The following is a 25184-nucleotide window of genomic DNA, read 5'->3' on the forward strand; positions in this document are numbered from 1 at the left end:
GTGTCCCTGAAATATTTCCTGATACGTAGCAAGGGCCTTTAAGTGTTATCTGAGGAGCAGACAGACAGATTTTTCAGGTTTTGCCCTCATCAATTTGATGTATTGAAGTCTGCGTTACCTGTTTAAAAGTATAGTTTATTCTTTCCTTTGTCTGCTAGGTTGGTGAGAATGTATGTGCGCTTATGTGCTTGCACAGATGAAGGCCAGAGGTCAATGCTGGGTGTCTTCCTCAGTTACTCTCTACTGCCTACCTGTTTGTTTGTTTGTTTGTAGGACAGGGTTTCCCATTGGCCTGAAGCTCACAGACTTGATTTGGGTGGTCTGACTGGCTCGAATGCACCAGTGTTCCACCCTATTCATGCCACCAAAGCATGCTCCGGTGGCTAGGCGAGGTTATTATGTGTGGGCAGAGGAGCCAAACTCAAGCCCTCAGGTTTGTGCAACAAGCATTTTACCAAACGAGCCATGCCTGGACCCTGCTAACTTACATCTTCTAGAATGGACTCCTTTGTCTGCTCCCTAGGGAGCTGGGTGGGTGTTGATTTTCCTGAGCTGTTTGAAACCCTTGCCTGTTCAGGACAATTGGCTCTGATTACAGGAGACAAGAGTTTCTGGTGATTGTTGGTGAAAGGCAGCCGCGATTTCAGCCGGGCGAACGAACGCTGTGTACCAGAAGTGCCCCAACCCTCCTGGCTATTGTTAGCTATCTGGGCCACTGCCTGGGCCACTGCCCCGGCCCCTCCGGAACACACCTGCTGTGTTGGCTCCTGTATTCAGGATTGTGCTGGGTGCTCAGCCCAAGCAAAGAAAGTGGGAAGCCCTGACCCACACAGCTGCTTTAAATGTAGCCCCGAGGTTGATCACGCTGACTGCTAGTGTCCTCTTCTAGCCATTGGGTTTCTCCCCTCTGAATCTGGAGCATGCCCAGAAGCGTTCCTAAGACCTATCCCATTTTCTCTGAAATATGATTTGGATTTCGGTTTTCATTGTCAATCAGGGTTCATATTATTTAAGATGTCAGTGAATCTTTAGATTTTACAGGACCCTTCCGAGGCCTTTATTGTATAGTCTGTATACATTACTGTATATTCAGGAGGTTGGATTATTTATCTTAAAGAGGATGTCTCTAGTTTATAGATGCATCGAGACTCACAGAACTGGTATCTGTCTTCCATGTGGGATCTCTACCTTTTAGGGAATTGCTAGAAGTCTCAGATTTGAGGCTGGTGATGTAGTTTGATTGGTGAAGTCTTGCCTGATGTGCAAGAGGTTCTGGGTTGGGTCCCCAGCACCAAGAAACCAGATGTGGAGGCCCACAGTGGTGAGCCCAAAGTCTGGAGGGGGAGGTGGCAGAAACAGAAGCTCTGTAGCTTCAGAGTAAGTGTGAGGTGATCCTGAGATGGAAGAGATCCTGTCTCAGATCCCAGATGTTCTCTATGGTTTTTATTAGGTTTGGATAGGGGTTGGAAGGGAAGGCAGACACTTGTCCTCAATCTTCCATTTTGGTATGACAACCCCTGCCCCTTTCACTTTCTGTGGTGGTTTGAATATGCTTGGCCCAGGGAGTGGCACTATTAGGATGTTTGGCCTTGTTGGAGTAGGTGTGTCACTGTGGGCGTGGGCTTTAAGACCCTTTTTCTAGCTTCCTGGAAGACAGTATTCTACTAGCAGCCTTCAGATGAAGATGTAGAACTTTCAGCTCCTCTTGCACCATGCCTGCCTGGATGCTGCCATGCTCCTACTTTGATGATAATGGACTGAACCTCTGAACCTGTAAGCCAGCCCTAATTAAGTGTTGTCCTTATAAGAGTTGCCTTGGTCATGGTGTCTGTTCACAGCAGTAAAACCCTAACTAAGACACTTCTAATCTACCTGCTGTGCCTATTATCCTTTCAATTCTCCCGAGGTCACACTACTATTAAGTTAAATACCTATTTGCATTAATATTTATAATTTAACGATAATATAAATAAGTTAATAATATCTAACTCATGCTACCGAGGTTTTCACCTTATTTGCCTCTAATTTGCATTCAGTGTAGCCCACAATTTATTCCATCTTTCTCAAAAGAGTTTTACTTATCAAATTTCCAGACAGGTCTATGTAGCTCAGGCTGGCTTCAAACTCTAAATCCTCCTGCCTCAGATTCCAGAGTGCCCTGCCCAGTTTAACTATTCCTTCTTAGAGCAACTCCTCTTTTCTATGTTGGTCCCTATTTTTCTCTTACCATTTGGGATGCATTTTCCCAGTGTACCCTGCAGAGAGAACATCTTGTGTGTTGTATGGATGCATCACTTGTCAATTAAAAAAAAAAAAAACAAAACCTTATGGCCTATAGGAGAGACATCTGGTAGAGAGAAAGGATTCTGGGAGAGAGCCAGGCACAGAGAGATTGGCCCCAGAACATGAAGGAGGATAGATGCACTGAACTTGGGCAGAGGTAACTAGCCATGTGGCAAAACTTAGATGGGAATAAATGGGTTATTAAGTTGTTATCTAATTGGGGAACCAGCTGAGGCTATCTGGCCAACGTATTTGTTTATATATTTTAGGCTATCTGGCCAAGGTATTTGTTTATATATTTTGAGTCTCATAGTCATTATTTCGGGAGCTTGGGGCCAGGAGGAAAAACACTCATGAAAAACTGGTTTTCTTATTGACCCAAAATTTGTATATTGGTATTTCTTTACAACACTGACTAGATAGGGATGATATGATAATAATGATGAAGAGAGTAGCCCCTAACTTAGATTGGAGGCCCCTACCAGTCATAAAGAGGCAAACCACAGAGAGTTCCAAGGTTGACTCCCTGGCATGGATTAAGCATCACCCTTGGGGTTTGGGGCAATTCTTTTGTGACAGAAGTAGGAGAGGGAAAACTGAAGTTGATTTTGTACTTGAACAAAAAATGCAAAAGTTCTAAACCAAATGCCAATAAACCGGATCCAGAAACATATCAAAAAGATAATAGATTGTGACCAGGATATATTTATCTCTTGTTTGTTTGTTTGTTTGTTTGTTTGTTTTTGAGACAGAGTTTCTCTGTATAGCCTTGGCTGTCCTGGAACTCACTCTGTAGACCAGGCTGGCCTCGAACTCAGAAATTCGCCTGCCTCTGCCTCCCAAGTGCTGGGATTAAAGATGTGTGTCACCACAGCCCGGCTAGGATATGTTTATCTCAAAAAAAAAAAAAAACCCAAAAACTGAGTTTCTCTTAATATTATAAAGCCCGTATTCTTTGCTATGTTAACAGGAATGATGCTGGAAGAAATCGATGATCTCCATAGGAGAAAAAAACCTTTAAATTCTCTCTTACTATTTTTTTTTTAAACTTAGGCTTGGACAATGATTCAGCAGATGAAGTGCTTTCTGTGTAAGTAGGAGAGACAGAGTCTAGCTCTCCAACAATGATGTGGTGGGTGGAGAGAACCCACTCCTGCTGTTCGTCCTCTGACCTTCCTGTGCACACTGAGACACATACTGAAAAGATCAGCATAGGGACTTTGGGCAGGTCATGAAACACTCACCCCTTGGGAAGGGAGAGGCTAATTAGCATTTCTCAGACCGCTGGGTGGGAGCAGACCTGCAGGTGGGGGCACATTCCCCAGGGCTGATCATTGCTCACTTTCAGACAATTTCCTTGTCACCTCATTCCCTAGAGACCAATCAGTTTAAAGGGCTCACTGTTCTGCCAATAGTATTGTGCCTAGTTGCTGATGCTCTGTTCTGCCCCTGGAAACCATATAAAAACTCACTGAACAGGTGCTGGGGGTCGCCACCTCTCTTTTGGGTCTAGGACGACCCCAGTGCACTGGAACAATAAACACTTCTTGCTTTTTGCATCGATCCCGGCTCCTGTGGTTCACTCACCTGGTCCCTGGTAAGCCAAGGCTCCCCGAGTCTTAAAATACCACACATGTGTGTGCATGTATGTGTGCACACATATGAGGGAAGAATACAAGCCAGGGTCAATGAAGCACACCTGCAACCCCAAACACTGTAGGAGGCTGGAAGTCAGAAGGCAGATTCCCAGAGGCTCTCTGGCTAGCCAGTTTAGGCAAGACAGTGAGTTCCAGGTCTGTCAGGACATCCTCCTTGTTTCAAAGAATAATGTGGAGAGCAGCTGAAGAAACAACTCTCTCCTCTACATGAGCATTCATGGATGAATATCCCTGCACACACACACACACTCATACACACATACTCAAACACACACACATGCACACACATAAACACACACACACACACACACACACACACACACACACACACTCTACATTGCTCTCTTACCCATACACCCAAATTAAGTTTTCTTCTCTTTTTTAAACACAAGCTCTAGTCCCCGTGCTGGCCTGAAACTCCTGCCTTTACCTCAAAAGCACTGGGATTATAGGCATGTGCCATGATGCCTGACTGGATTTTTAAATAAGAAACTTCCTAGAGGAGAGGATGTTTAACAAAATCCCACATAATGTTAAAGGGTAGAAATCGATCTTGTTAAGGTCAGAAATAAGATCAGGACCAGTGGGAACTGCAAAGCCTAAAACCAAACACAAACAAAACAAATTTGCTACAGGACGCCTTAGGAAATAGAAAAATCCACCATGTTTGTGGCTATTAACACCCATTATTATTAAACAAATAAATAAAAAATTTAATATGATCAACTAAATAATATGCGGCAGAGCTTCATACCCACTCCATTAGTTAAACTGGTAATGCCAATATTGGCCATGATACAGAGTCACCAAAACCCTTGCATTATCTCCGTGAGACCAAAAGTCAGAACAATTCTTTGGGAAGACAATTTGCTACTTTTATGAGGTTGATGTTATACAGACACTGCCTCTAATCTCATCCCTACCCACATTAAAAAAAGAAGTGAAAACACGTTCACCAGGCTATATTGGAAGTATATACCATTATAAATGTAGGGGGAAACACTGAAGAAGATCAGTCATGGGGGGCCGGGGGGAGCAACAGTGTAGCCATGTGCTGATATACCACACAGCGTGAAAAAGACTGAACAGGGACTTGGCTTAAGGAAGCTAAGTCATGGAGTGAAAGAATATAGACATTCTAATTCCAGTCACCTCACGTTTTTACATGACAGACTGACTAATACACTTAATCTTTAAAAGAAAGAACCTTATACTTAAACATTGGGTATGGGGGTGTTCGGGTGCCATGGTGTGCACGTTGCGGCTGGAGGACAACCTGCGTGGGCTCTGCAGATCAAGGTCAGGTTGTCAGCCTTAGTGGCAAGCATCTTCACCTGCAGAGAGCCATCTCCCTGGCCCTTACCTTTTTTTTTTTTTTTAAACTTTTACATCATTGACAAAATTAGAGACATACGCAATGCTGAGCACCGCCAATCATCAGCGAGGTGCCAGCAGCTTGTTAGAAGAGTGTCTGGCCTCATCTTAAGTCCTGGGTGTAGCCTATGACATTGCTTGCCTGTTCAGGTCCCCAGTAGCTCTCAACGCTGCTAGCCCACAAGCCGCTCTGCCTGCCTCAGAAGCCATCTAAAGCTGCCTTGCTCTCTGTTACTTCAAAACCATGTCTGCCTCACCCCTCAGGTTCTGGCTACATCTACTCTTTCAGTGCTGAATCCTAAGCAGTAGCATGGCTGTGTGCCCCGAGGGCTTTGCATTTCTGTCCCCCTCACTCTGCAACACTCTGCCCCACCCTCCACTTGACTGGACTAACTTCTAGTCATCCCTCACAGGCAGCTTTAGCACCAGGTTTTAGGGGAAAACTCCCCAGCCAGTCATCAGGTTTGTCCCCCTACTGTGTGTTCCCTCCTTTATAAAGTCCGCTGCTATTAAAAATTATATATTATTATTGGTGTAATTTCTAATTATCTGATCCCCAACTAGGCGCTAAACCAGTGTGGTTTTCAACCCATGGGTCCTGAGCCCTTGGTGTTTCAAAGGGCCCTTTCACAGGGGCTGCATATCAGGTATTTACATAGTGATACATAACAGTAGCAAAATTACAGTTCTGAAGTAGCAAAGAAAACAGTTTTATGGTTGGGGTTCACTGGGACGTGAGGGACTGTATTAAAAAGCTGCAGCATCAGGAAGATCGAGAAGTGCAGCTCAAAGCTTTCTGGAGGCGGAGAATTTGTGAGTCTTGCTTGATGTTCTAACCTTAGACACGCGACACATAAATATGCTAAATACTCATTGAATGAATGGGAGAATGTGGGGTCTCCCAAAAGGTACAAGAAAAAGCCCTGAAATCACAGAATATTTAAGATAGTCTTTCTTTTTTTTTTTTCCTCCCCACTCCCCAACCCCCAGACAGGATTTTTCTGTGTAGAACTGACTGTCCTGGAACTCGCTGTGTAGACCAGGCTGGCCTAGAACTCAGAGATCACCTGCCTGTGCCTTCTGAATGCTGGGATTAAAGGCATGCGCCACCACTGCCCAGCCCAATATATCTTTATTTTATTTTTAGACAGAGTCTCATGTAGCCCAGGCTGGCCTCCAACTTGCTTGCTAATTGGCCTAGAAAGACCTCAAACTTCTGGCCCTTCTGCCTCTACCTCCCAAATGCTGGGCTTACACACACAAGCCACCATGGGCGCACAAGATCCTTTCTTCTGTTTTAAAACATCTCATTTCCTAGGCATGCTACTTTCAAGCAATTGTCCAGAAGTAGCAATAAGGAAACCTAACGACCACAGCAAGTGCCGATAGCTATAAAAAGCCAGCTTGCATTGCCTTAGAAGTTTGTGTACAAGCAGAGAGTGACCCAGCTGTACATTCCTGGGCAGAGAATTTGGAGTCAGGACACAGAAAGGGATCAGGGCCATTTGCTGGGGATTCCTGTGGACCCTTTCATCTGGGGCCACTGCATCAGTAGATGCCATTTCCCAAGACTCAAGATAAAGCTCTGTCCAAGCTTGCTTGCCTTTCGGAAATGCTGATTTCAGCGAGCTAGCACTTCCCTACTACTGAGAGATCGCACACAATTAACTTGGAAACCAAGAGTATACATACACATCTGTTTCCAGCTAAACTGAAGTTACATGCACATGGGTAAAGTCTCCATTACACACAGGGTCCCTGAGAGACAGTCACCCAGCAGACAAATATTTTCTTACTAAAGTAGTAGAAAATGTCGTTTTCTTCTTGACCCTATGTTACAAGCCAAAATTATGCATCGTTTTACTATCGTTGTCATTATTATTTTTGAGACAAAGTCTCAGGTTGCCCTGGAACTTGTTATTTTGACCAGGATGAGGACCATATCTGGTCCTTCTAGCCTCCAACTTCTGAGCTCCAGGGTCACAGCTGAGCATGCATGGAGCCTGATCTATGCTTTGCTATGGATTGAACTTGGAGCCTCGCACACGGTGGGCAAGCACCGTACCAGCTGAGATCCGTCAACTGATGTACTGTTAGGAGAATCCAACGGATTAAAATCTGTGTCACTGGGTCCTCTGAGATGCTGCAAGGGGCTTTAGTCTGCAGCAAGCAGGCTTCAGGCTGTCTTTGCCTCAGCTCCTTTAAGTTTAACCATATTGACTTTATCTTAAGTGCGAGTGTGTGTGTGTGTGTGTGTGTGTGTGTGTGTGTGTGTGTGTGTGTGTGTGAAATTTTGAGGATTATTTTTTCCCTTCTGGGGGAGTTAGTTACTGTTGAAAGAAAGTTGGAAAATATTTTCCATTGTAGCACTGGACTGAGTCAGGAGTCACTGTTCGCTGTCACCTGTGTGTCACCTGTGTGACCAGTCCCTTTGTAAACAGTAGGGAAACACGATCCCCCCTCTGTCCTCTTAGATCAACTCAGCCTTATAAAAGGCACAAGCATGATGAGGCAGACTCTTGTCAGTGTCCAGGCTAACTGTTTGGATGTCCTAATTTCTTTGAGACAGGGTCTCAGGCTTCATCTCATGTGCAGCTAAGAATAATTTTGAATTCTTAATCCTCCTTACTCCTTGCTCCTCCTTACTTAATACTCCTTACTCTGGAGTGTGGAACCCCTCCTGGTTCCATCTGCTTTTCTGAATGAGAATTGTGCTCTTTTTAGACCCTTGGACTCAGAGTTTGCCAGCATCTTTCACAAACCTACTGTTTCTTTCATTTAGCCAGCCCTGGCCTGTGAAGCCTTTTCCACCACCCTCCCACCCCACCCCCGTGCACAGCTCCAAACTTGTGGAATAGTGTGTGTATGTGTGTGTGTGTCTGTGTGAGAATATGTGTGTGTGTGCATGCGTGTGTGTGCATGCGTGTGTGTGTGTGTGCATGTGTGTCCGTGTGTGTGGGTATGCACACACATGTTTGTACCAGCCAGAGGTTGACATCCAGTGTTATTGTTACTGTCTATCTCTTTTTCTCCCCCCAATTCATTCTTTGCTAATTTCATACATGTATACAATATGTTTTGATCATACTAAGCTTTCCACCCCCCCTATCAAACTCCTTCCAGACCACCCTCTCCGCCACACCCCCTCCCAGTTTCACGTCCTCTATTCACGGCTCACGGAGCCCGATCAGTACTGACTTTATATGCTCAGGGCTGTTCTGGAGCATGAGCATCCTAATATCCATGAGGGTCTTTCACTGTCCTGGAGCCGGCAAGCCCTAAGGATCCGCTTGCTACCTCCCCAGCACGACAGGACGCCCACCCTTGTCACGTGGAGTTGTTCCTTAAATCATCCGCCTTGTCCAGTCAGTCACCAAGTTCAGCTTCATCTGAACCTGGCAGCCTTCCTTCTCCTTCTCAAGGCAAGCGTCCCACCCCGCTGGAGTAGCTGATGCCCAGGGTACCTTCCATTCCGTTCCCAGAAGCCTCGGCACTCCACCTTTTTCCGATCTAATCCATCCCTCTGGAATCACCCTCCTGAAATGTTCCCCTTCGCATCGCTCGTATGACATGAGACTGCTTCTGGTTTGTTCTGGCCTTTGCTTTCCAGGTTCTTCAAAATCATCTGGCTCTACTCTCCTTTCTGCTTAGATCAGTTTCCTCCCTGTCACAACAAAAATATTACAATGCCCTCTGCCCTCTGCCCCCTGTCCTATGTCCAGTAGACAAGGTCTTGAGACTCCCTGATCCATGGGTCTCATGGAGCCTAGTCTAGCTTCAACCTTGCTATCATAGTTAAGGATGATGGATGACTTTGAACTTCTGACCCTCCTACCTCCACCTTTCAAGTCCTGATTATAGGCATGTGTCACCACGTCTGGTTTTATTTACGGCTGGGGACCAAACTCAGGCGTCCCCAGCCCTCCTCCTTGGACACCCCTTATTACACAATGCTGCAGCGTTCTGATTACACGTCTACGTTCTCTAGTAGATTATGAGCTGCTCTCTCCGTATGGTTTAGATGTGGTTTGAAAACAAGGTCGATAACCTCCAATAGCTCGCTGCTTTGAACTCTGGCTTTGAACGACGTTAGTGACTCGGTGTGTGTTTGTTGAATAACAAGTGAGTTCATTTCTAACTAGCTCCAGTTTAGTCTTAAAAGCTCAACTAGAATGCCTTATAGCTCTACAGCCTTCCTCTACCTTCCCTACCTCAGCCTGAGAGCATATGGTCTATTGCTATAGAAATTAAGAAGAAGCCAAGCATAGGGCACATGCAAAAATTAGGGTGACTTCTTTCTCACCTTCCTGGAAGGCATTGGTATGCATTTATATTATTTGTATAGTTGCATTGACAATGGTGCTGAGCAAAATAAAAACTAAACAAAGAACTGCTCTCTAAGTAGACTTGTATAAACCCCATGCTTAGAAAAACAGCGACAGCTGATAGCCGACCAGGAAAATTATAGTTTTCTTTATACGACTGTAGTCAGGAATTTCAGTACCAGTTCATTCCGAAATGAATATAATGGATTCCTATGAACTTCCTGGCCTCAGACCAACTGTTGATATAGACCCGAGCTCTGTCAGCAGAGAAGTTCTTCCTAGGTAAAATTAGTACTGCTGCATAGAGTCCTCCTACATGACTTTCATTGTGTGTGTATGTGTGTATGCACATGTGAATGTGTGCATGTGTGTGTACAGGTTTTGTGTGTGACCATGTATGTGTATACATGCAGTTTGTATATGTGTGAGTTCATACTCCTGCATAGGGTCAGGGGGAATCTGAAGTCACATGGGAGGTTTTCCTCAATCACTCTCTACAATATTGACGGAGGCGAGGTCTCTTCTGACCCAGCAGCTCATCCATCCTGTCCAGTCTAGCTAATCAGTTTACCTGGGAATCTTGCACTGTATGGGTTGTGGAGATCTGAACTCTGGTCCTCATGCTTGTGCTTCAATCCACCGAGCCATTCCTCTGGCTTGAAAATGTATAGATTTGTATATTTTTGCCTGGCTGATTGACTAGTTTTGGTGACTATTGGATTACTTCTATTTGGGGAAGAGGTACTTTATAATTGTAGTTGTTTTGTTTGTTTGTTTGTTTGTTTGTTTTTGGATGGTGTACTGAACTGATTCTTGTAGCTGAGACTGTCACCATTGAGAAATGTCAAGAATGAGTGATTTGGTCTTTTACTTAAAAAAACAAAAACAAAACAAAACCCCAGTCTATCCAGAAACCCGAGAGTTAGATGGACCTCTCTAGGGTATGTGTGCTGTAGGCTGAGGGCTCAACAGCTTCCTTAGACTGACCTGAAGCCATGGAGGGGCATGTGTCACGCTGCTGGAATGACAGCTCACAAGCTTTCCTGACCATAGTTCCAGGAGGTGTCATCGGTTATATTTAAAGGAGAAGGTCGGACACCACTGTTACTACTCTTTCCTGTGTCGTTGGCCAACTGCATAACTCACAATTTAGACATAAGATGAATCTCTGCTTTCCCAAATGCTCTCCCAAATGATGAGAACAATATCAGCTGTACACTACCGGTGAAGACAAGTGACACTGGGAGCCAGATTCTCTCTGCAGCTTCTCTTCCTGGGTCTCAATGTTCCTGGCATCCCGAGGGACTTCTCCAGTGATTAACTACAACAATTCCCCTGAATGTATAGTTTCCCCCGGTCCTTATTGATTCACTGAGTGAGTCACTGGTGTGAGCCAAAAGTAGAACTTGGCTCTCAAGACTCAGAACCATCAAAACCCTGCTGTGAAGGTCAGCTGGGTAACCTGACCTGTCTATATCACTGTAAAAATAATACTGGGTATGCTTTATCTTAAAGGAAATTTTTTTTGCAGATTGATGGTGGTGGTGGTGTGGGGGTGGTGTTTCAAGACAGGCTTTCTCTTTGTGTAGACCTGGCTGTCCTGAAACCAGCTCTGTAGACCAGGCTGGCCTAAACTCACAGGTCTCTGTCTGCCTCTGCCTCCTGAGTGCTAGGATTAAAAGTGTGCACTACTACCACCTGGCCCTTGAAAGCAAAATCTGATATATGAATGTGCCTTTGGGCCAGAATACTTTCAATTAGTATGCATATATAAAATACAATTATTCATATTACCGTGATTGTTTCATAGTGGGAATAGTATGAAAGAAAAAGATGAAATACTGTTGACTTACAGAGAATAAAGTTTACATAGTAATGATGTCATATTCTAGCAGTAATTGGGTGATTAAAGAAGCATAGTAACTCTTACAGGACTCTGAACGCCAGTCATTCGCCATAAATGCAATGTATTTTATGTGTGCTATTCACATGTTAGCATATGGTAAGAAGAGAGGTAGCAGATACCGGCTGGTTGGTTCCAGATTCGGTGGGACCACAAATATATAAGGAAATCATTCAAAGTCTAGAATAAAATTAGCACCTGAAGTTCGGAACAGCACATATAAGTCAGGATGCCTGAAGCTCATGTGCCTTACATGGGTGTCTCTAGGGCTGGGAGACCGTGCAGTGGGTAAGGCACCCGACTCGGAAGCGTGAGGGTCTAGGTTAGAAGCTGTTGAGCCCTCAGCTTACAGCACACATACCCTAGAGAGGCCCATCTAACTCTCGGGTTTCTGGTTAGACTGGGGTTTTGTTTTGGTTTGTTTTTGTTTTTGTTTTTGTTTTTTAAGTAAAAGATCAAATCACTCATTCTTGTTTTTTTTTTTTTTTTTTTTTTTTGTTTTTCGAGACAGGGTTTCTCTGTATAGCCCTGGCTGTCCTGGAACTCACTTTGTAGACCAGGCTGGCCTCGAACTCAGAAATCCACCTGCCTCTGCCTCCTGAGTGCTGGGATTAAAGGCGTGCACCACCACGCCCGGTTTAAATCACTCATTCTTGACATTTCTCAATGGTGACAGTCTCAGCTACAAGAATCAGTTCAGTACACCATCCAAAAACAAACAAACAAACAAACAAAAGCAACTACAATTATAAAGTACCTCTTCCCCAAATAGAAGTAATTCAATAGTCACCCAAAACTGGTCAATCAGCCAGGCAAAAATGTACAAATCTATACATTTTCAAGCCAGAGGAATGGCTCGGTGGATTGAAGCACAAACATGAGGACCAGAGTTCAGATCTCCACAACCCAGAACATAGGTAAAAACAAGGGGGCACACACACAGACATACCCTCATGCCCATGCACATAGGTAAAAACAAGGGAACACACACACATACATGATGGACATCTCCTCTGCTCATTAGACATATTAGGGAAAGACTTTTACATATGTAGAGTAAATGTTTAAAATTGGCCTTATCCACAACTATAGTCTATCTTAAAATCTATCAGCCGTTATCTTATCACTTGCCCCGCCCCCATTTGTTTTTAATTATTTGAGACAAGGTCTCAAGGGATCCAATCCGGCTTCCACTAACATCCATACATATAAGCACATACATAATTTTTTTTTTTAATCTTAAAAATAGGCCAGGCGTGGTGGTGCACGCCTTTAATCCCAGCACTCCGGAGGCAGAGGCAGGTGGATTTCTGAGTTCGAGGCCAGCCTGGTCTACAAAGTGAGTTCCAGGACAGCCAGGGCTATACAGAGAAACCCTGTCTCAAAAAACAAAAAAATCTTTAAACTATATGGCTCTTAGAAGAAAAAAAAATAGAGGGAGACAGGGTCTTCTGTTGGCCAGACTGCCTTACACTGTATATGTAGCCAAAGGTGACCTCGAGCTACTGATCCCCTTGATTCTCCGTCCAGAGTGCTAGAGTAAAGGCTTGTGCTGAGGGAATCCAGACTTTTGTTGCAGTGCCAGAGTGAGGGAGTGAACTCAGGTCCTCATACAAACTGGGCAAGCAAGCGCTCTACCCGTAGTACCAAGACACAGCCTCAGCCCTAGTATAAACGGAGTTACTTATGTAGCCGGCGCTATGTTCCTGCCTTTCCTCCCAGCTCCTTTTCTCAAAGGAAGTATGGAATTTTTCTGGAGCAACGATCATGGCAAACAGAATTGCTAAACACTGCTCACTGGCAGTCTTTACCTTACTTGGGGCGGTGGAATTCCTACCACTATACAATCCAACTGGACTCGGCTGCCTTCCGGAACTTCTCGGCTCCGTAACTTTTGTGTGAAGCGGGGAGGCTGCCCCAGAGGCTCTTCGTAGTATAGGGATGAAGGCGAAGAGCCAGGGGTGCTGTCTCCAGCCGCAGCCTCCCCCGCAGCCAACTCGGCTTCCCTCCTCTTGGCTTCTCGCTGTTCAATAGCGTGGTTCAGCTCGTTATCCCTGCTGTCCGCAGGGATGGGAATGGGGACCGATGCTCTCTCTCGCCTTTCTGTTAGATCTGAGAAAGTGGGGCTGTTTTCCTGCAGAACTTTGTTTTGGGATTCCGTCTTGCTCTTGTGGTTTTTGCAGGCCCGAGGTCTGATCCTCTTGGAGCTGTGAGCCTTGAAAAGGGAGGAAAGTTCTTCGATGAAATCGGCAGCCTTGTTCAGGAAAACTTTCTTGGACTGGGTTTCAGAACTGTACTGCGGCCTCTTGGTCTCTGGCGGGCTGTCTTTAGGACTGGCCGGACCTCGGGAGCTGTCCTGGTGGAAGGCAGGTTCGAAGCTTGGCTTGGATGCATGCTTCGTCTGGTCGGAAGACAGACGCTTCCTGGCTTGAGCTTCATCCACTCTCTCCAAGGGGTCGTGGTTGATGGCCAGCCTCGCCAGATTGACACTTTCATCTAACTCCTCTTGGCTCAGGAAGGCAGAAAGGTCCGGAAGGTCCTCTGGGCCTCCTCCCTCTGCAGCCCCAGGACCACTGAAATGGAAAGGGTTGGAGGAGGGCTCAGCTCGACTTCGCTCGTTGTCCCCACGATGTCTGGTTTCAGCCAGGTAACTTTCTCTCAGGAGTTGAGAGATGGAAGTGGATGCCTCTATGCTGTCTTCTTGCATGCTGTAACAAAACGAGGAGAATAGCCGAACAATTCAGATTATTGCCACGGAATAACAAGCCTGCCTTTACTTCAGCACAGAGACTTAAATTATGGTTTGTGTGTTTTTTTTAAAGCTCATATCACCTAATGTAGACATTTTTTCACAAAAGTGAAAGATGTAACGATGATTCCTAACTCAATAAAGCTTCTCTGAAATTAAAAATAAAATTTTGCCGAGTGTGGTGGCCATGACTTTAATCCCAGCACTTAGGAGGCATAGGCCAGATGAATCTCTGTGAGTTCTGGGCCAGCCTGGTCTTCAAAGTGAGTTCCAGGATAACCAGGGCTATGTAGAGAAACCCTGTCTCAAAAATCCAAAACAAACAAATAAACAAACAACACCTGGGGATTACTATTTAAGTAAAAAACAAACAAAGAAAACCAACTTTACATTAAATTCAATTGTACACATTATGAGATAATCATGGTGATTTAATACAGTATCAGGGCGGGGAATGGAATTCAGTGGCAGAGTATTTGCCTAAAATGTGAAAAAAATGTCTAAGCCTAATTTTTAAAATGCCACTTATGTATGTATGTATGTATGTATGTATGTATGTATGTATGTATGTGTATATGGCTTTCAGGTGCCATGAAGGTTCTTTCTTCCACCATGGGAATCTAAGGATCATACCTGGGCTTGGCTGCAAGCCCCTGGACCCTCTGAACCATCTCACTGGCCCTTCTAAGCCCGATTTTGGTATTGGCAGCAATTTTTTTTTAATAATTAAGATATTTTTGTTTGTTTTTTTGTTTGTTTGTTTGTTTCGAGACAGGGTTTCTCTGTATAGCCCTGGCTGTCCTGGAGCTCACTTTGTAGACCAGGCTGGCCTCGAACTCAGAAATCTACATGCCTCTGCCTCCTGAGTGCTGGGATTAAAGGCGTGTGCCACCACCGCCCAGCAAAGTGTTAGTCAGGCCCCACTGGGATTCAAACCCACGATCTCCTGTTTACAACACGATCTCCTGTTTATGAGACAGGCACTTTAGCCAACTAAGCCACAGAGCCACCTGGAAGACACACACACACACACACACACACACACACACACACACACACACACACACCTGTCAGTTTTATGAACTCAATGATAATAGAATTCTAGAAAAACAAAAAAGAAATTGGCAACATATTATTTTAGCTACTGAAGATGTAGCCTTGACATAGCGCATGAAAAACGAACAGTATTTATGTTGTTTGGTAGGAGACACACTGTTTCAATTCAGTGTTGTTGCTGGACTCAGCCTGCTCTCAAATGCTAGGATCATCTACCCTTCATGTTGAGTCTAAACTGTTGGGCCTTGGTTTTTGTTTGTTTGTTTGTTTGTTTGAGATTTAAAATTTGAACAGATAGTTATTTGTATGTCTGTGTGTGGTGTGACATGAGAGTCAGTGCCCCATAAGTCCAGAGGTGTGCTGAGAATAAAATCGGAACAGTGTGTACTCTTAATGACTAAGCCATTTCTTCTGCCCCCAAACCTAGGTTTTTAAAATTGTCTCACATTACCTTTGGTTAAAAGAAGTGATGAAAGGTTACAGAATTCAGTGCTTAGCAGGAGGTGTCACAGTCTTAGTTTTTAAATAGTAAATATTCAAATATATCACCTTTTCAGAAATATTTCTACAACCTTAAGAAAACAGTAACATGTGTTTGCTGGTGGTGGTATCTTTCTCATGTCCCCTCTGCAGCTTGCTGAGGGATAGTTCACCTTTGACCCCCGGGCAGTTAATTCTCTTCTTTTTTTGGGCAGGGGATTGTTGGGGGGGGGGGTTGTTTTGTTTTGTTTTGTTTTCGAGGCAGGGTTTCTCTGTGTAGCCTTGGCTGTCCTGGAACTCACTCTGTAGACCAGGCTGACCTTGAACTCAGAAATTCACCTGCCTCTGCCTCCCAAGTGCTGGGATTAAAGGCGTGCCCCACCACGCCCGGCCAGTTAATTCTCTTCTATCCCAAACAGACACTCAGAGAAGGCCATAATCTTCCCATTTACTGACTCCACCCACCCTCAGGGATGATAACTGAACGAAGACTACACGACATTCTTCGATATTAGGTATCGGTCTTCTCAATAAAATGGGGGAGAAAATAATACCCTAAATCACTAAGATTCACAACAAAACCCATTTCAGTTGATCTATCTCTTCTGCCTGACACTGCAGTCTCTCACTTATATCACACTGAAGGCTTCCTAGGAACTTCCCTGGCTCCTAGACTTCCACGGTGCTATCCCAAACTAACCTCACGATTGGCAAAGTAGGCGGTCACCTTGAGAGGGCAGTTAGAGATGGCTAGATGGGTCACTCACAGAGAATGTTTTCTCTGTGTGCTTGCCAGAGCCGGAGACAGTTCTGACTGGAGTTAATTCAGTGAAGTCTGCGGTGCCTTCAAAAGGGATGAATTTAAAATTCAAAGGTGTTGGATGACGCAGAAAGATGGTCATTAGGGTACGAAGGAGAGTATGAAAATATGAAAATTGGAACTACGTTCAATAAGAATCAGCCAAACAAATTATGACATGCTCATTAACTAGGATGGTTTTAAGTTTTGTAGAGTGGTAATACATAAAATAGCACATGAAAACAGAACTAATATCCCAGTTGAGAATTTTCACGTGTGCATGGACCCTGTGGAAGAACAGATGTGTGGAAAGAGGCTCAGGATGCTTTTTGAAAACATAGTTAATATGCATGGATGTGTTATTGTAATTACCCATTCATTTACTTCTTTAGCTTGACTCTCTGGATACACTTATAAACCAGGAAGCTTCTCTGAGGGATGCTGGTGCTTCACTCTGTTGTAATGTGACTTCGCCTTTATCTCTCTGTGTTGTATTGGCTTAGACTGAAGCCAGCATAGAAATGAGCACTGACCATAAAATTAGAGAGATCCGAATTAAAATTATGGCTTCATCTCTCAGCAGGTGAGGGACTGAGACGTTTATGCAATATCCTGAGCTTCAAGGCAAAGCCCTTCTAACACAACCTGTTTCTACGGGGATGCAACTGGCATTATCATTATCTTTTTTTTTTTTTTCCAAGAGAAAAAACAGTCAGAGAGCAGAAGGTGGTCAACAAATACTTGCTGGTTTCTTGTTCACTAGAACTTCCTATTTGATCTATTACTTTTTTTTTTAATTGCAGGGTTAAGTAGAAAAGACCAAATAACAAAAGGAAACTCATAGTCAAAAGAAAAACCATGTGGTATTGCAAAAATAAATGGATAAATAAATAAATAAACGGCTCCATGCATGTTGGGCAAGTGTTCTATCCTGGGCTACAACCCTGCCATTTCACCTAATAAATTTAACTGAGCGTCTTCTATATGCCAGGTGCTATTCTAGGTATCGAGTGGCCAATAAAAGACATCACTTCTTTATGGAGTTGACTTGCTAATGGGGAGGAATGAGGATATCAATATTAAGAATAAAGTATGGCATGGTGGTCAAATGTAAAGCAGGAAGGGGCAGAGCTCACGAAAGGTGTGTTAGCTGGGAAAACCAAATCCATTAGACTTCAGCAACCTGCCCAGTCGGGGAGAAATGTCAGGTCAGAAAGGATGAGCGTTCAGTGTGTTGAGTCAAACCCTGTGTTTGAAAAGAATGTGAGTAAAAAGAACAGAAGATATGAGGTAAGAAATGTACATGGCTATAGACTGGGCATGATGGCTTGTGCCTTTAATCCCAGTGCTTGGAAGGCCAACACAGGTACAGCGTCATGGGTTCCAGGCTAGCATGGACTACATAGTGAGTTCTGACATGACCTGAACTATGGAGTAAGACCCTGTCTCAAAATAACAACAACAACAACAACAAAAAGAAAAGGAGAAAAGGAAGAAGGCCAGATCATATTAGACCTGCAGATCTTGGGAAGGACTTCAGGTTGTCCTACATTCTGAATGGAGAGGATTCTCGTAGAAGGCGGTCGTGACGACTGCCTATGTTCCTATGTTGGTGTGGGCCAGTGAGTGGCGGCAGCAGGAGGTGGTGAGGAATGGCTGGATCTGAGATCGCCTGTCAAGTCAGAGGCCAGTGATTTGATCGTAGGATAAGAATGAGAGATGAGAGAAAGACCAGAGAATTTACGGCCGGCGCAGCCGGGTGGCCTGCGGGATCAAACTTGGGGAGTGGAAACTCTGAGCTCTCTTAAACATTTTATCTGGGCCGTTCTGTGCCATTTGACTCTAGTCTCATGTTTTGTTCCCTGTAAATTGAAATGCAGGTTTTATGCCACTTTCAGAACAAGATGAGTGGTTGCTCTGGAGGAGACTTTTTGGTGTTTGTGAACTGGACCAAGCTGGAAATGAGGCGATCCCATCAGTCATCCTGAGAGACTTATCCTAAGCCATCCTAAGACAGAGCAGCCACACAAGAAACGTACTGACTTGGCCAAATTTCTTCGTGTTTTCTTTTCCCTATGACTTTTCCTGAGGAGATTCTGCTCTGATAACTCTTTTGTTTCATTTAAAACAAAATTTGTTAAAACCTTCTCTCTGTCTCTCTGTCTCTGTCTCTCTCTCTCTTCGTCTCTCTCCGTCTCTCTCTCTCTGTCTCTCTCTCTCCCCCTCTCTCTCTGTCTCTCTGTGTCTGTGTCTGTGTCTGTGTCTGTGTCTGTGTCTCTGTCTCTGTCTCTGTCTCTCTCTCTCTCTCTCTCCCTTCCTCCCTCTCTCTCTCTGCAAGGCCTCATTGTGTAGCTCTAGCTGTACGGGAACTCACTACAAAGACCAGATGGACTCAGATTCATAGAGATCCATCTGTCTCTGCCTCCTGTGTGCTGGGATTAAAAGCATGTGCTGTTCTATTGGTCTTTTTTGCTTCTTCTCCAGTACTTGGAGTTGAACCCAGGGCCTCAGGGATGCTGGGCAGGTGCCATTATTAAGCTACATCCCCAACCCATTGGGAATATTTCTTGACTCATTATAATTCAGTATAATCCTTCGTCAGGCTCTAAGAAAGTTCATGTACTATAAATTCATTTGTTGCTTATAAAGTGACTATTTAAATTGGGACTCTGGGGATTTATTTCAGCGGTAGAGCACTTGCCTCCTGTGCAGGAGGTCCTGCCTTGGGTCTCCAGCAAACAAACCAATAAACTGTGGTAGTGCCCAGAAAATTGGCAAAGCCCAGCATTAACAATCTCAAATTTAATCATAAGTGCTGGAAATTTTTGGCTATGAAATATCAATAATTATCAATAATTGTTAGTATTATTACTAATACTAACAATGAATGCATTAATGATCAGTAATTAACAATGAATAAACAATCATTATTGTTTCTGGTGCTAGGGACTGAACATAGAGTCTTGCACATGCTAAACATGTCAAGTATAATTATATATTTAATTGGAAAAAATAAACCAACCACAATGGTTGGAGGTGAGAAAAGGTAGCTCAAGGGTCCACAATCTCAATGAGACAAAAGCACTATGTTCTGGAGATGCTCTGTATAGCATGTATAGCATGTATAGCTAATGGAACAACGTATGCCAACACATGTGAGCTATATATATTAATTACTTTGACTAATCACTGTACAATGCATACATATATCTAAACATTTATTTTCATCAGCAAGCACAACTTTTGTCGATTAGCCTTAGCAAAGCTGTGGAACAGGAAATGTCATATATTTATATTTATATACAGCTCTTTAAACACTACTGCACATTCAGCGCAGTGTGGGAAGTCCATTCATAAAACAAAACACACCCATAAAGTCCAAACCTAGTTTCCAGATTGACACAAAACACAGCCTCATACTTAATAGTCCTTTATGAAGAACACTGACATAGGAAAATTAGTCATCTTTAAGCAACTCACCTTCAAATGCAGACACAGAAAACAAGCCCGCTCGCCCCCTGGTTTATCTGTGAGTGCGTCTTAAAAATAGAGTGCTGTGCACATGTGAGATAATTATTTCCCACTGATATGTAATTACCAGGCCTAGAATTTTCATTAGGGTGATAATAAGGCTGTGTTCTCAGTGGGGCTTTGTTTACGTTTTGGGGACAGGTTCTTTTGTAGCCCATGCTGCTCTCAGACCCAACTTGTAGTTGAGAGTGACTTTGAAGTTCTGATCCTCCTGCTTCTACCTTCTGCGTGCTGTCGTTTTAAAAAATTACATTCATTTATAGTGTGTGTGTGTGTGAGAGAGAGAGAGAGAGAGAGAGAGAATGCATGTGTGCATACATAAGTGTCCATTACATACATGTGGAGGTCAGAGGGCAACCTGTGGGAGTTGGCTCTATCCTTCTACCATGTAGGTCCCAGGAATCACACTCAGCTCATTAGTTTTGGCAGTAGACACCTTTATCCACCAAGCCGTCTCACTGACCCCATTCCCCCCACCCCCAGACAGAATTTTCCTATGTAGTTCGGACTAGCCTTTCAATCCTCCTGCCTCAATTTTCTGAGTGCTTGAGAAATATAAGCAGAATTTCCCAGAATCACCCAGGATATGGGAGTTCTTTGGAGAAAAAACCCTTACTTGCCCAATAGGCAAATCTCAGTGCAGAGGGACCAGTTCTAGAGAGCTGTGCATGGAACACGTTTTCAACATTTGGCTGTAAGTGAGATGCACTTTATGCACCATTGTGGTGCCTGATCCTCCTACTACATCGATTACCCTCACGTCTGCGTTACTTGTAGTCTATTCATGATGTGAGTGGCATTGGGCATTTATATTTGTCTAGATAGACCTGGGGAGGAGATACGTGAAAGTGCCAAAGGTCCAGTAATAATATGACATTCTCTCTTAAAGAGCTTCCAGCCTGACGGAAGGAAAACGGTAGATAAAGATAAATCCAGACAACTGACTTGGTGAAAGTATACCCTGAGGCTGAGCCCAGAGGCACACATGTATAAGCCCAGCTCTTAGAAGGCTGAGGTAGGGGTGGGGGTTGTGAATTTGAGACCAGCTTGGGATAAAGGGGCAAAGCTGAGGCCGTGCCCAGGAGCATGGGAGAGGGTCTCTTAACGGACCCCTCCCTGAAGGCCAGAGGCTGGCAGCATGAAAGGACTTTGAAAAAACAGGGCAGAGGCAAGTGGAAGGAAGGGAAATTGGCTGTACAATGTAGAGAGAGTGTTTGCACACAGAGGAGCCACCGACATGGGAGAGATGCTGTAAGAGATTATTGTAAGTGGTCCTGATGCCAGAGGCCAGTTACCACTGGATCTGAAATACAGCAAGCAGTTGTATTTCAAACAGAAATTCCCAGGATCCATCAATGGAAAGAATCTAGGATCTGAAGGGCCTGGCAGGTAGGAGTCGCTCCGTGGTGTACCATGTAGCATGTACAAAGCCCAGAGTTTGTACTCCAGCATATGAGAGAGAGACAGAGAGACAGAGACAGGAAGACAGATAGATAGACAGACAGACAGACAGACAGACACACACACACACACACACACACACAGAGAGAGAGAGAGAGAGAGAGAGAGAGAGAGAGAGAGAGAGAGAGAGAGGAGCATGAAGGGTTGATGGTAGTTCCAATGACAGGGATGGAAGCTGTCCAAAGCACTGAATAATTATATAGATCAGTGGCTCTCAACCTCCCTAGTGCTTCAATCCTTTAATACAGGTCCTCACGTGTGACTCCCCAACTGTAAAATTATTTTGTTGCTACTTCATAACTGCGATTCTGCAACTGTTATGAATTGTAATGCAAATATTTGATATGCAGGATATCTGGTATGTGGACAGTATGGAAGGGTTGAGACCCACAGGTTGAGAACCACTGACATAGGGTGTCAAACCCATAAAACTTCCATCAATCCTCCTAAACTCAAATTTTCTTCCTTTCTTCCTTTTTCCTTTCTCCCTTTCTTCCTTTTTCTTCCTTTCTTCCTTCCTTCCTTCCTTCCTCTCTCTCTCTCTTTTTTTTGGTTTTTCGAGACAGGGTTTCTCTATAGCCCTGGCTGTCCTGGAACTCACTTTGTAGACCAGTCTGGCCTCGATCTCAGAAATCCACCTGCCTCTGCCTCCCGAGTGCTGGGATTAAAGGCGTGCGCCACCACGCCCGGCTAAATTTTCTTAAAAAAAAAAAAAGTAAAAAGAAAAGGGCCTACTCACATTCTTTAACCTCTGTTTATATCAGTTCTTTGTATGGTAGGTAATTAAGACCTTGAAGTTCCCTAATTAAACTGGCACAGTGTGTGTACGTGGTTGTGGGGGTGAGTGTGGTCTGGAGGCTCTGCTGAGGTTGGGGTGCAGGTGCCAGTGAAGGGCTATGAGCCAGGCAGCCTGTGCGGAGCCTGTCAAGGTGACTCACTCTGGGAACTCTCTAGTGTCCACAGGTACAGTCACACTAATGCGTATTGCCACCAACAGTATCTGTCTATTCAAAATATGCTTTGGGACTGGAAAGCTGGCCCCAGGGTCAAGAGCACTTGTTGCTCTGGCAGCGGATGCAAGTTCAACTTCCGGTGGCTCCACTTCCGGGGGCTCCAGTGCTCTCTGCTGACCTCTGAGGGCCCCAGACATGCATGTGGCCCACAGACACACAGGCAGGCTGTTCCCTTGAAGCAAACGTGTGACACTTTCAAAAGTGTAGTAGGCATTCTGTAGACAACCATAGGAACTTATGAAAACACACGTGGAAGTACGTCATTAGCTTTCATTCCCTAGCAAAGGGGGAAAGCTGTTTAAAAACAACAACAACAAAAAAAACCAAACCAAAAAAAAAACCTCTTCCCGGGCCATTTCTTTTCAAAACTTATTTTGTAAAAGCTATCTTGGTGAAGTCCAAAACCAGCTCGCAAAATATTTATACCTATATATCTCTATTTAAATATGCCTCTAAATTTATCATGTTCATAAATTATAGTCCTAAGTGGATACGGTGTAAAACATTTGTTGTTGTATTGCGCATGTATACCACCACATGGTGTGGAGGTCAGAGGAAAATCCACGGAAGTCTGTTCTCTCCTTACACGATATGGGCCTTGGGAATGGACCTCAGGTTGGACTCTGGGCAGTATGTGTCTTTACCCATGACACCATCTTGCTGACCTATATTGTTGCTGCTCATTAGAACAGAAACTTGTGTGGAGCCTATCTGTAAATTAAAGATGTATGAAGAGCTGGTGTTCACAGAATTGTGGCTATCATTAACCACACAGTGTCCGTGGGGATAGAGAACCTTCCAGAATTTGGATAGTTTTACAACGCTGTTCCACGGTCCATTTTTATGCTCTCAACCTCTGGAAGTGTCATCTCCATGCATTTCAGATTTTGTGTGGTGGCCTTGATTTTAAATATTTTGCTTGTTGTTGAATAAAATATCAAAAGAGAGAGAGTATCTCTCTATTCTTGATTTCTTTTAAAAGCACTGCAGATTTTAAATGAATCTGAGAGTATTATTAAGAAGAAATTGTGAAGTTATGACAAAATTTTAATTCATAGCCTATAAAATTCACTGTCTCATTACTAAATTATTACTAACATGAGAATGTTCATATTGCCTTAGTGATTTGAGAGGAGAAAATCTAGATAGCTGTTTCATCTCTCTCAAACTGCACTAACTATGAACGGAGTCGGAATTCATGGGTGAGGTTATGCCATTTCTCCACACCTCTCACTGCTTATGACTGGAGACATGAATGATCTACCTTTCCTCTTAATATAGTCTTAAAAATATTCAAGATGTACATCTTATTACTGCTAGGGGCTAAGAGTGCAGTGTACCAGGCCAAACATTTGCCAGTGGTTGCCAAGTATCTCTAATAGAACTGGAGAGAGGGACAGGAGGAGGAGGGAGGGGAGAGGGGAGGGCAAGAGGAAAGAGAAGGAAAAAGAGAGGAGGAGAGGGGAGAGGAGAGGAGAGGGAGAGAGAGAGAGAGAGGGAGAGAGAGAGAGAGAGAGAGCAAGCGCTAGAGAGCGAAGTGTCTCTTGAGCAGGCTTTCTGCAGCTGTTGTGCACATTAATCCAGGGAGCAGATCTCCCAACACTAAATTTAGCAAGCAAGCAGATCCTTTTACAGGATAAAAAAAAAAAAAGTTTTAAATGAAAGCCTCCAACCATGGAGCCTCATTATTTTAGATTTGATTTCCTTTAAGAAGGAAACGGGCCTAGCACCCATGTTCTCCGTATAAACCACTTTAGTATAATCGACGAGTTCATTAACATTTGTCGGAGAGATCCCCTGTTCAGCTACCCCCCCCCCGCCCCCCCTTAGAACTCCAGTAGGATACAGACTCTGTGAGTCTCAGCCCCTATTCCAAACGCTTTGGAATAGAAAGCCTCATTTCCCGTTTGATTTTGTATCTCATGATACGTAATTAGAAAGTTATCCTAGGTTTCTCTCTAAGGAACAGTAATCAGTGGTCTCAAATACCCTTTCTCTGTTGTCAGGAACCCACTATCAGAACACACTTCTCAGTCTTAAATCCAGATATTACCTTTCTTTTTTTAGGTGACCCAACGATGTCCAACCCAGGCAAGCTTCTGTGACGGTAGTTATCCAAGGAGCAGGTTTGGATGAAAACGCTGGAGAAAGGGAAAAGTCTTCACGCCCTTGGAGAGAGAGAGTGGCTGTCCATAGAGAGCGAGGAGTTAACCGTAGTTTTGGTGAGGATGGCTGTTAGAAGCTGGGCAACCGTCACCGCCGCGGCCAGAGCATTTGTCAGCTCTCAGGTCCCAAGTTATTTTGAGCTGTATAAACCATGTGCCTGCGAAACATTCCACCTGATTGGACAGGAGAACACTGAGCAAAGGGATTCCATTGCGGGACAGCACCTACGGGAGCTGGGGTCAGTGGTATTTTTCTACCTACGGAATTTCATTTACCGCCAGAAGGACAAGGTGTTTATTGATTGATATTTTGAATTAATAGTAAATGAAATACATCACACTCTGCCTGTCCAAAAAAAAATGGCATTACTTTAAATGCGAATTGGA

At 44.1% G+C, this 25184-nt stretch overlaps 1 protein-coding gene across 1 annotated transcript in view; it reads right to left on the reverse strand.

The window, feature by feature from the left end:
• Mypn (myopalladin) overlaps window positions 1-24920 on the reverse strand; it is an 88158-nt gene extending 63238 nt beyond the window's left edge. Inside the window, exons 1-2 of the mRNA NM_182992.2 lie at window positions 24686-24920; window positions 13355-14251 (exon numbers count right to left, since the gene is read on the reverse strand). Of these exons, the coding sequence (NP_892037.2) occupies window positions 13355-14250 (896 nt within the window). The 5' untranslated portion in view covers window position 14251; window positions 24686-24920. The remainder of the gene's footprint in view (window positions 1-13354; window positions 14252-24685) is intronic.
• Between the last annotated feature and the right edge of the window lie 264 nt (window positions 24921-25184).

The sequence above is a fragment of the Mus musculus genome, chromosome 10 (genome assembly GCF_000001635.26).
Source record: "Mus musculus strain C57BL/6J chromosome 10, GRCm38.p6 C57BL/6J".
Lineage (NCBI taxonomy): Eukaryota > Metazoa > Chordata > Mammalia > Rodentia > Muridae > Mus > Mus musculus.